Source organism: Phalacrocorax carbo, chromosome 1 (genome assembly GCF_963921805.1).
Source record: "Phalacrocorax carbo chromosome 1, bPhaCar2.1, whole genome shotgun sequence".
In the NCBI taxonomy this organism is placed as follows: Eukaryota; Metazoa; Chordata; class Aves; order Suliformes; family Phalacrocoracidae; genus Phalacrocorax; species Phalacrocorax carbo.
Window position 1 is genome coordinate 144,206,315 of NC_087513.1, and position 12,982 is coordinate 144,219,296.

At 38.9% G+C, this 12,982-nt stretch overlaps 1 protein-coding gene across 2 annotated transcripts in view; it reads left to right on the plus strand.

The window, feature by feature from the left end:
- OCA2 (OCA2 melanosomal transmembrane protein) overlaps window positions 1–12,982 on the plus strand; it is a 158,555-nt gene that overhangs the window by 113,073 nt on the left and 32,500 nt on the right. For both annotated transcript variants that reach the window (XM_064438321.1, XM_064438329.1), the window contains one exon: window positions 2,877–2,970. In XM_064438321.1, coding sequence (XP_064294391.1) covers window positions 2,877–2,970 — 94 coding nt within the window. The remainder of the gene's footprint in view (window positions 1–2,876; window positions 2,971–12,982) is intronic.

Sequence of the window (12,982 nt, forward strand, 5' to 3'; positions counted from 1 at the left end):
GATCTCAACTGAATCTAGTCACAGCTATGGGACAAGTGCAGTTTCAGTCCTGTTTCTTTAATTTGAAGCCAGAGCTATATTCCTTGTCTACAGTAATATTATTCTGATAATGTGATCTGATTGTGCTACACGTAGAGCAGAAACCTCTTATGAAATGTTTGGAGGCTGTAGACTACTGATTAGTTTTGGAATTGAAAATTCCTTAAGTATTCCTGCCTGACTCCTCTAATAACTTCAGCTGTATTCATTTGTTCTGTTTCTGCATTAAGCCACATGCTTTGTGTCTTGGCTTTATCATGCTAGAGCCTACTAGGAACAGTGATGTTCCAAGTTCAATTTCATATCCTTATGCATGCACTGAAGTAGCAGAAATATGCTTTGAGGCAAAGACAGCGGAAGGGAAATGGGTTGTGTGGTTCCTAATGACCAGTGCTACCCTAGACACCATTTTTTAAAGGTTTCTGGCCCTCTGGTAAGGTTAGTCATCTTTTCTCTCCAAACCTGAAGTACATGTGGGAGGGTGCATGATTGACTGTGTGACAAGAAGCCTAGGTCACAAATAGTCCTCGGTGTCTCATGAGAATGCTCCATGATGCTTTTATGGTCTGTAGGGATATACTTTTCTATGGATGTGCAGTTCCACTAACACCAGCAGAGCTTCTCATAGGCAGAGACTTCTGCACCCAGCTTCAGCTCCTTTGCAAGGTCAAAGCCTTAAGAGAGCAAGTAGGAAGCAGCTTACTTAGCATAGCTCCTGGGAGAGTAGAAAAAATAGGAATCAAAGAAAAATAATGGGGCAATTAAAGATATAAAACACCTATTTGGGATTGGAAGGGGTGAGGGGGGATGTTTTTCTCATCTCATATTGTCTGCAAGATTTCAGTTTCTTTCTAGTGGAATCAGCTCCAGACCTGTTTGAGGCTGCTGATGAGAAAACAAAACCAGTCTCCTGTTCTTAATAGGTGTTGTTTGGAGCACTCACCTGAAAAAACAGCATCCATGTTCAGATCTCTACTCAAGGAGGAATATCTCAGTTTGCTGCTTATTTTGTGTTGATGTGAATTGACCATCCTGGAGTGAATAAGGACCAGGCTTTCTCTTTGAAAAATCTTATCTTGACCACACAAGAGCTTTTTCTTGGAAAGCTTTGGCTTTCATGAAATCTTAAAAAAAAAAAAGTCCTGAGTGACTCTTTGGGGTTTAGTTGCTTCTCAGAGTTGTTGCTCTGTCCCTAGAATGACCGGTCAAAAACCTATATCTCAATATTCACTGACTGGTATGACTGTGAATCCACACTACGATCAAAATTATTGCTATCAAGCTCTTTCTGCTTCCCTATTTCTTATTAGAAGAGGAAGATCTTCCTTACTTCCATGTCATCACATCTTTTTTCACCTTTTCCTTACTTCTTAACTCTGTCACTTCATTTTATTTGAATTTGAGCATGTTCTATTATTTTTCAAGAATATTTTTAGAAGTCTGCTCATTTTGTGTGCACTTTCAGGTGCAGAAGTCCATATAGGTACCATGTGTGAATACTTAGGGAATAATCCTTCTGCCTTTATTCTGACCTATTCTTTTGTAAATTGATCTCTGGGAGACCTGAAACATTCACCAAGCCAAATGGGAGTATTAATTGCCTTGTGATCTGTTTCTCTCAAAGTCATACCAGAAAACTGGTCTCCACTGAGCAATCATGTCTAACAGGGCCAAAATGAGAAGAATAACTATATGCCAATGGGAGCAAAGGAAGACTTGTACTTAGAATAATAGATTGTTAATGTAATGATGTATGGCAAAAGAGATGACTTGTCATGGTATATAAATTTTTTCCCAGATTGTTACCTCTTTTGTTCAAAATTTCAGTTAAGGAACAGAACGTAGGAGTCACTGTCACTTCCTGAGTCGTGCTTAAGATCAGAAGACATGCAGATGCTGAAGACATCTGCTTTTTTAAGTCAAGTATACAACATTTCTTAAGTCTGAGATATGACTCATGGGAAAGCTATAGAAAATGGGTTCGTCTTTCTGAGCTCTGAACACCTGACTTTTTACACTGCCACATTGTTGAAAGTTCAGAGAAAACACAGGAATAAATTCATTACTGGAAAAGACTTAGGAGAAAAGAGAAATATGTAGTACTTCTGAGAGGATAGATGCACATTATAAACATGGCATATTATTTTCCTTTGGTGTGTTCTTCTCTTAAGAGGACCTGTATAATGTAATTTAGTGAAGTTCACTGAATAAAGTTACGTTCTTTTATGTATTAGAGAACCATTGCGGTCTGGTAAGCAAACTTTGTATCCTTTTGCAGAATCAAATTTGCTTTCACATCAGAAAGATGTGAAACGGATCCATTGCCCTCCATTGTCCCACTTATTGTGTTTTAAATTTCTGTTAAAAAAAAAATCTTAACAATTAGTTACCTTCTCTGTAAAAAGATACTAATTTGTCAATGTCAAGTTTGTGTAAGGGAAAAAGGCATCCATTTTTCTTAGCACCCTCAAACTATCTCATCCTGTGTTTTCAGATCATCTGATGGCACCTTTATGCATGTAAAACCAAAATCAGCAAGTTTTTCTGAATGCAAGTCTCTGGTGTCATTTTGACAACTGCTAGATTGGTGTTGTGTTCCTTCCCTATTTTTCTGGCTTATGTAGAATCAGAGAATGATACCAGGCTTATCTTTCAAAGTGTGAACCTATTTATAGGATGTGGAGATACTGTCTGTATGTTTCTTTTCAAGCCTATGGAACACAAATTGATTTTTTCTTTTCTAGCTAGTACATCTTAGGACTTTACCACAGAATAAAGAGAGGAAAGGTAAGAAACAAAGCACAACTATAAACTGTTATTTGTTTTCTGAACTGCAGGTAATGGAACATTGATTGGAGCTTCCGCGAACGTTGTTTGTGCAGGAATTGCTGAACAGCATGGTTATGGCTTCTCTTTCATGGAGTTTTTCAGGTAAAATTTTAAACTTCTCCCCTTAAATCTGTCATTTTTTCTAGACAAATAATGGAACTTCCAAGAAGAAAATCTGGAGAAAGGGTCTATAAAATAGACCTATGTTCCTAATTTGTTTTTGGCAACTGAAATGTAGGTGGAGGGCAGATCACTTTATTTTTGCATACTGTGGATAGAATGCATAAAGGTGGTGGGAGCAGTGTGGAACCCCAGAAGAAACAAAGCCTCAGAAATTCCTGCTTCTATCATGCTCAATCTTATCTTCAGCTCTGTAGTGATACTGAATTGTTGCTTTGTTGTAAAATACAGCCTAAATCTAGTTTCTCACCTGCACATTTTCACAGATGTTGCATCACCGGGAGAATATGGGATGTCCCACTTTAGACTGAGTAGAACTTTACTCCATGATCCCAAGGGTAAACCTATTTATCTAAAAGCAGTTACTTTAGACCAGCTGGTTAGCAGCTATGGATAAAAGTGCAATAGGCAGTTAGTAACAGCTTAAGTTGCTGTTTAATAATTGTTTAATTAATAATTAATAATCATTCTTTAATAATGTAAGTTCCTCTGCAGGTCATTCATCATCAGGTTTTTACGGGATGAGTTGTACTTAATGTACTTAATGCATACAACAGTTTAATATTTTTCCAGACATCTCCAGTTTTCAAGACCGTGGTTGAAATGTGTAAATGGAAATTGGCAAATAGAGGACTAGACATGAAGTTAAAGTTTAAAGTGTAGTTGATTTAACTAAAACATAAATCTTTGCTTATTTTTCTGCATATTTATGGCAAAGGATACTGTTCTGTTCACACCAATATTTTCTTCTCTTTTTATTTGTTTATTTTAGTTTCTCAGCTCTATCAGGTTTCATTTATATTGTTTACCTCAAAGCCTTCAAACCTGCGTAATTAAAATGATTAATCACACAGGAGTGTCTAGAGCAGAGCCAATTATAACCCTAAAAAGAAAGATAATCTGAACTGTTCTTGCTAAAATTCTTGCTATGAGCATGTGCTCCTCATAGTTTGGTTTACCTCTTCAACTATAGTCTTCTGATGATAAGGTTCAGAAAGACAGGATGCCTATCACATCAGAGTCTTGGTTGTCAGGACCTTTGAGACTACAGTACAGTTTTACATAGTATATACAGTGACAGCTAACAGATTTCTTGGAAGTCACGCCTTTGTACAAAAAAGGTGGCGATATAGCAATAATGGGCTTGTGGGTTGTTCTGTTCCTATTTCACAGATGTTCAGCTTGTCATTTGGGGATTTAACTTGTATTTAACATTAACAATGTGTCTTCTATGTAGATTTTGTAATGAAATATTCTTTAAACTTCCATGACACTGACTGAGTAAGCAGAAACAGGATGTAAAGCCTGGCTAGTCTCTTCAGCAGCCTTCACTGGAATGTATTCTTTGAGAAGATTCAAGACAATACATGGATGTTCTGAAATTGCGTGCTATACATATGCTTTCAGTGGAAAAAAATTTACTGGGGAAGGCTGTAGACACTGTGAGCAAAGAAGTGAGAACTGAATCCAGAGTGGTCACAGGAAGATAGCAATGGATATTAATTAGCAGCAAGAACAAAAAAGCTCACTTTTGCTGGCTTCTTTTCAATCACTGAGCAGGCAGATCATGAGCTCCTTTATAATTTGTCTTAGGAAAATATTTGTTTCAGTCAAATATGCCTCAATTCAATATATTCTGAGGCTTCTCCTGGCATTAAGAGGTATTATATATATCCCTTGAGGATTTTGATCTTGCTTCCTTTTAGTAACGTTGTCTCAAAGCATGAAGTGATTTTTTTCTGCATTTCTTACCTGTTTGCCCAGGATCACTCATTAGGTTTCACATCCCTCTTCAGTGTCCTCTTTGGTGCTGCTACCACTTTAGACACAGATTGTTACTCTCTTTTCTGGTAAACTCCTATGAGTCAGCAGGGGAAAAAATCATGGATGCCATGTATAGGGAGTTAGTTGACGGTCCTCTGCTGCCTGACTTTTACTAAGGTATCTTCAGTGCAACCTGGGCTGGTATTGTTTTGTCCTTCTCAAGTGTCTCTGTGCAGGAAACCTGTGACATGTCTGTCCTGGGTGGCACCTGGGGTCATACAGCTTAGTATGCTACTTCCCATACTCTTCCTCCATACCTGCATGCTAAGTCAAAATTATGCAACTGTGTTTAAGAGGGACCTTTTCTAGAATCAGCTTTTTTGCAAGCCATGTTTTGACATGGTGGTCTGAGGAGGAACTCTGGGCAGGGTTGCTAAGCATGTCTGGTGAGTACAACTTGGCATAACAGGGGCGGAGAGGCTCTGGAGGTTGTGGATGCCCAGTGGTAAGAGGCATCATGATGACTCTCTGCATATGGAGAGAAAAGAAAAGGCAAGAACAAGACTCTCTGTCCTGTAAGAGGGCCGATGGGCTCATGACCTTTCCGGTGTGTGTCTTTGTGCAGTGGCATCTGGTGTGGTTTGAGGTTCCTCTTCTCTTTTTCAAGAGGGGAGCAGTGGCAGCCTAACTGGTGTGTTGTACAATTCTATTCTGCTGCCCAGCCAGAGCCAGAGGTGGCCAGGTGTGATAACTTGCCTCTGATGCTGTGGTCTGACCAGCTTCATGTGCTTCTATCTGGAATGCCTTCAGCAGAAAAATATCTTATGCCAGGGGGGCACACGCCTGAATGACCGTGAATGCTATAGTCTGTCAGAATTCTAGCACCCTCGGGAATGTCCCCCTTCAGATCCACACATAATTGCTTCCTTCCCTGGATCAAGAGTCCTATCTCCCCAAGGACCTGGGGTCACTCATCTATTTCCAGATTGCTCATCATGGCTGGATGTAAGGGAAAGACAGCCAGCCCTTGTGTTTTATCCTCACAATCCAAGAAACTCAAGCCCGTGGGCTATGGCTGTAAGGAGGTCCCAGTAGGATGGCATTTAGGTGGGAAAGATTATACTGAGAAAGAAGGGAGAAAGGCATAGATTCTTCCTCCCTGTGTTGAAGCACCTTAAAGCAGCCTGGTGTCCAGAGTGCACCAGAGGTTAAGGAGATACCAGATCTCAACCATACATGCCTGGCTGTGAGTGTGCTGGTCAGTGTAACCAAGCATCTTACCCAGAACACATTCAGGTCTTGTTCCCATCTTCATATTACCGGTAAACACATGTAGAAACCAGTACTGTCTGAACACTGCTCACAAGGGGAAGAACAAAATTGCCTGTGAGAAAAGATCCCTTGGTTGCTATGAGTTCAACTTGCTGTTTCTGGCCCTTGTCAGCTTTTCTTGATATTTCATCATGTTCCACCAAAATAAAAAAAAATCCCATATCCCTTAGAATATACCAATACTATATTAAACTTACTTTTTCACCATGAAAAAAATTTTACCTTTGAATCTGTTATACATGGTGATAGGGCAACAAAAATGGCTTATACTGGTATATCAGCAGCAAAAGGAAGATTAGGGGGCATGTTAGCCTGCCACTGAAAGGGGGAATGATTTGCTGACAAAGGACATGGAGAAGGCAGAGGTTCTCAGTGCTGTGGTCAGCAGCACAGAGCCCAGCTGGAGGCCAGTCACTAGTGGTGCTCCCCAGGGTGCTTGTGATCCCCAGTGGTGCCTTCCACGCTCAGCCATTCTGGGATTCAGCTTTTAACTAGCCCCAGAAATCTGAAGGCAAATAAAGAATAACTGCCACCGAATGATTCGTCTGGACTACCTCAAATTCAAAGGAAAAGAAACAAAGACAAAAAGAATATTCAAAGTCCTAGGAAGGTCAAGCTCAGAAGTAACAATTTGCTTAAAGATGCTCTTGCATTTTTGGTGTCAATCCAGCCAAATTACACTCCTTTTCCACCTTGGAAACTTCCTCATCAAACTGTATTTATGTGTTTTAATCCTTCCTCCTGAAAAAGATCATATATGAACCCTAATTTTTCATTATCCTCCTAGCAATTCAGAAGGCAGAGCTGAACACAATATTCCAGGCACAGTCCTCTTATTTTTCCCATTTTCCAAAGATATGATTAAATACAAAATAAGGAGATATTTGTCTTTTCATTATTAATCTAGGCCATTTCAAATTCCTGTTTAATTTACTATTCACTGTAAAACCAAGACTCTTTCAGCTTTCATGTTACTTACTTGAGTGTGAGTATATCTGTTCTCCCCTCAAGTTATACTTTCCCTACGTTGTGTTTCTAATTAATGCATCATCAACGGGCAGAGATAAAATGGAATTGGTGTGCTCTGTCATCTAGTAAGTGAATTGGAGGATGAACACAAAGACAAATATTTATGTGGTAAAAATAGAAATAATTGTGAGTCAGTGGGGTTTGGAAAAGGAGATAGAGAGCAATGGGATATTTGCTGTACATGGTCAAGGGTAAACATCAGAGCAAACAAATGAGCATTATCCCTCTGGAGAGAAGAACAATTTTTTTGGTAGTCTTGACCCTGTAGAAAACATCAGTTGTGTTAATAATGTGAAGACAATTGCTCAAGGACAGCATATATAAGTAAACAGAAGGCAAGGAAAGATAATATGAATATTATGATTTTTAGTCTAGTTATCACAGAAACATTAAATCCTAAATAAAAACTTAACATAAAGGAAAACCCCAAATATATTATTTCTCTTGGCAAATGGTCAGATAAGGACAGTATAGTCCTGTTGCCTGAATGATTTCCAGAGATTAACATAGTGATTTTATATCAATTAAGACTGTAGAACAATCAAGACAGCTTTGTTTTTCTCAAGGAGTAAGATAAAAGAAACAGCATTGTAGATGTCTCCTCTAATCTACATGCTTCATTTCATGTTAGTTTTGAAATTTTTATTAATATATATCAGAGTTATTTTGTGGCAGTATGGTATTCCACTAGGTCAGTCCACCCTATGGAATATAAAAATGATGCACAGAAATCTTTTTGTCACATGAAAAATTTGGTTCCAGCTTCATAGCATAAGAAGTTCTGGTAGGGGCTTTAATTATCTGTTTCCACTTGCAAATAAAATTGCCATCTTGATTTTAATTTTCTCTTTAAGAGAGACATTTATAACCTTATAAAGATACATAGTACTTTAAATATAAAATAAGCCATACTTCTTTATCCTATTGTAATTCAATACCAATCACCCCTGTGTGTCTGTGATGCATGATGTGGTAAAAAAAAAGAATCACCCATAAATGCTGAGCCTATTTGACACAAAAGGAAAGGGGGTATTATGGGAAATACTCTAATATTATTTCAAGCAAATTTTGTCTGACTGTGAATATATCATGGTGCGGGATACATAGGTAAGAGAAGAATGGATTGAATAACTCTATGTAATGGGATAAACATATGGGAAAGATGATTTGATACATAAGGAAAGCAGTCTGCCCAGAGGAATGGGGTATGAACCTAAGGACCTAATTTAGATTACAGTGGTAAGGTTAGCTGGGATTGACCCTCAAAGCATTGTCCATATTTTCAGGTTTTGCATTTTTCTGTCATTGGTTTCCCTTTATATGTCATCTGAAGAGCTGAATTAATATTTTCTGTCTTCTCTGGGAGTAACAATAATTTAGAAGTGTCAAAAAATATTAGCTCCTGATAATAGCTTAGGAAAGAATTTGTTTTTGTCATAGGATTTGTCTTGGGAGATATTCACAGAAAAAATATTTACAGTAGGATATCCCATTTATCCCTGCTTGAGAGCACTCACCCACAAAGACTGTGAAACAGTGCTTCCCATGAGAACTGTCATTCATGCATGTGGGAGGACAAATGTGTTCTTTGCTACCACCTCTGTATCTTATTCACACAACTTATTGAAAAGAATTTTTAAAAAAACAAACATTGGGCTCTGTAAAGTCACATAAATGTCTCTACTTGATTATGTGTTAGAGAGCTGTATCCCTTTTAATTCCTGTTATTTTAGTGTCATTTTTCCCTATTTTCTTTCTATTAACACCACTCTATGCCAAACTCTGTTGCTGTTTTAAGGCTGATTCTGATCAGAATAAAACCACCCCTTCTTCTCTGAGGGTGAGATTTGGGGATGGAGACTTCAGCTGAGCAATGTGGTGTCCAAACCTGAACACAATTCACCTGTAGGCTTTCTGATCAACTGCGCAGCTCCAGAATACAGAATTTTGGCATGTTCAGCGTATCTAATGAAGACTCAATTAACTGTTGAGTAAAGGTTTAATGATTATGGTACACAAGTTAGCTCGATCTCATTTCCCACGACTCTTCTGATCAGTAAGGAAGAGTAATTGGTCATGGGTTAAATGTTGATATTCCACATGAATATGGATTTCTTCTGTTCAAATAAGTGCAAATGCAATACTTATGTTTGTTGAGAGGGCTTTGCTCATGTTAATATACAATTCCAATTTGGGCCAGTTTTAAATTTTCACAACTTTTGCTTCATAAAATTTCTATCTTTAAAAATCCAGATCTCTTAGGTTTACTATATCAGCTTGTTTTCATCTTTATCTTGATTTCTTTAAATATGTAAGGAAAATATTAGAAGGCCTTTTTTTTAATAGCTCATTTTAATAATAAATTTCAAATCCAACTACATATGAAAATTTCTATTTATTATCAGACTTAGGGAACTGAGTTTAACAAATGTAATTTAGATTTTAACATCCTATTCATTATTATGCTAGGAAGGGCAAAGCTATAGACAAGTTTTAGCTGATCACTCAGCAAAGTAGATAATTAAGCGTGTATTCATCTTTCAATGTTAGATTCTAGGCTGGGTTTGTAAGAATAATGCCAGTTTTCTTTCAAATATCCAAGAACAGTCATTGCAGGATTTCAAATTGTCAGTATTGATCTAATGACTGTTTTTAAACAAGCAAATGTTACATTGACATCTGTGGCAGTTGAATAAAGTGGATGCTGTTTATTTTAATCAGTGACATAGAATGCATCTATGAAATTAAGTATTCCTGCAACAGTGTGGTGCAAACCATTTTAAGAATAATTGCTGAGTTAGGGGTGGATTTTTTTTAATGTTTCTTTTGAGTTTATTTAAGGTCAAGAAACACTGTAAGTGGAAATGTAAATGAATATTCTTTTAGCTTGTTTATTTTTAGGAAAAAGGGGGAAAATAGTATTTTGAGCCCTTAAATATGAGAATATTTCCTTTTCCAACTTGAAACAGGATTTATTTGTATCACGAATTTCTTCATGGAGCTTAAAATGCTCCTATGTCTTCTAAGTAGAGCCAATATCTTTAAATTGTTTGGCCTGTGGACATACAAGTATTGTTTTTTTCTTCTCTTATTGCCATGAAGTTTTTTTGGATTAGCAAATTAGTTTCCAGTAGAGGTAGATGGGGTTTAAATACTTACCATCTTACTCAGCTTAAAATAAAGTTTTGTGATGCAGGTATAAAATTTTATTATGGTTTTATCTTTTAAAGTCTCTGAAATGTGTGTGTTTCTCGCTCTGAGTTTTTGAAAATGGACATTTAAAATGCAGTTGCAAAGATCCAATGTTTCACTGGGCTCCATAGGAAGCTCCGATCCTCCAGACACATACACATCACTTTAATATTATGGGGTAAGAGCATGGAGGTAGTATCTAATCATAGGGTCATAGAAAAATCATAGAAAAATTCCGGTTGGAAGGGACCTTAGGAGAGGTCTCTTATCCAGCCTTGGGCTCAAAGCAGCTATGGGCTGCACAGAAGCAGCATAGTCTTTTAGGGCAGCCTGCTCCACTGCCTGGCTGTGTCTATGGGGAAAATGTTTCTCCTCTCTTGTTTCAACCTGTGCCAGTTTTCTCTCACTGTCCTGCCAGGCACCCTCATAAGGAGCACAGCTCCGGCTTCTCAGTCACCGCTTGTAGGTGCTGGGTACACTGCAGGTGCCCCTGAAGCTGTCTCTTCTCCAGCTGATCCAGCACAGCTCCCCCAGCCTCTCTTCAAGGGGCAAATGCTCCAGCCCCCGCTGCCTTGGGGAACCTCTGTGAGGTCCCTCCAGTTTGTACATGTCTTTCCTGTGCTGGAAGACCGAAAACTGAACACAATGTCTAGGTGTGGCCTAAAAAGTGCTAGGTAGATGGGAACCATCCCTCCCCTAGATCTAAGGTCCATTCCCCTTGTCATACAGCCAAGGAGGCTGTTGGTTGACTTTGCTGCTGGGGTTCCTGCAGGCTCACATTCAGATCACCGCTCCAGAGCCTTTCTCAGAGCTGCTCCCTGACCACTCTGTCCCCGGATGGTGTTGTTGCAAGGGCTCTTCTGCCCCCTTGGACAGGACTTGGCATTCAACCTTGTTGAGTTTTGTAAGGTTCTGGTCTTCCCACTTTTCCAGTTTGTCCGAGTCCTGCAGGATGGTGGCCCTGCCTTCCACCTTTTCAACCAATCTAAGATTACAGTCTAGTGTTTCCAGTGCAACTTTGTAGAACTGTTGAGGTATGCAATAATATCCAATATTAGTATTCAACATAGTGCCAATATAAGAAAGAAACTGTTCGCAAATATCTGTTTTTGTTGAAATTGGAATTTTGGTTCAGCCTCACAAGTACCTTTTCTTATTTGATTTTCTGATTGACCTTCTTTGTTGATCTTATTTAATTTTTTTTTTATAATTAAAAAAACCCCAAACCCTAAATATGCTCCAAATAATATATCTGACTGCAAAACATTTACATCAGTTAATCTGGCGAGGTTTTTGATCAAGGAAACAAATAATAGTAATATATGATATATGCAACAAATCTGTATAGCTTAAAGTATAAATTACAAAAATATGCAGTGTTCAATTTGTATAAAGCTTCTTGTTCAAAACATTATTAATTGAATAATGTCTCATGAAATCCTCAGTTTCAAGACGTTAATGCTGAAGGTTCCCAGAGTGGTTTAAAAGGTTTAAACTGTAAGGTGTTGCATACCATTTAGGAGGTCTGATATATTGTCTTGATTTAACCCCAGCTGGCAACTAAACACCACGCAGTCGCTTGCTCACTCCACCCAGGTGGGATGGGGGAGAGTAAAAGTGAGAAAACTCGTGGGTTGAGATAAAGACTGTTTAATAAGTAGAGCAAAAGCTGTGCTTGCAAGCAAAGCAAAACAAGGAATTCATTCAGTACTTCCAATCAGCAGGCAGGTGTTCAGCCATCTCCAGGAAAGCAGGGCTCCATCATTCCTAATGGTTACTTGGGAAGACAAAAAGCCATAACTCCGAACATCCCCCTCCTTCCTCCTTCTTCCTCTGGCTTTATAAGCTAAGCAGCTGCCTGTAGTTCCCTGGGTCTTCCTTTTTTCTCTTTTTAAAAATGTGGTTATGTTTCCCCTTTTCCAGTTAGTGGGAACTTCACCGGGCTGCCATGATTTCTCAAATATGCTGGGTAGTGGGTTAGCAACTTCATCCGCCAATTCCCTCAGGACTCACAGATGCATCTTATAGGTTGCATAGACTTGTGAGCCATCAGGTTCCTTAGATGGTCTCAGACCTGATCTTCTCCAACAGTGGGCAGTTCTTTATTCTCCCAGTCCCTGCCTTTGCCTTCTGCAACTTGCGTTGTGTGGCTTGAGTACTTGCTGGTGAAGACTAAGACAAAAAAGTCATTGAGTACCTCAACCTTCTCCATATCCCAAGTAACAAGGTCTCCTGTTTCCTTCCGTAAAGGGCCTGCATTTTCCCTTGTCTTACTTTATCCCTGATGTACCTATAGAAGATTTTCTTGTTGCCCTTGACGTCCCTGGCCAGATTTAATTCTATCAGGGCTTTAGCTTTCCTAACCTGATCTGTGGCTGCTCAGACAATTTCTCTGTACTCCTCCCAGGCTACCTGTCCTTGCTTTCATCCTCTACAGGCTTCCTTTTCATGTTTGAGTTTGGCCAGGAGCTCCTTGTTCATCCATTCAGGCGTCCTGGTATTTTTGCCTGACTTCCTCTTTGTTGGGATGCATTGCTCCTGAGCTTGGAGGCAGTGATCCCTGAATATTAACCAGCTTTCTTGAGTTCCTCTTCCCTCCAGGGCTTCATCCCATGGT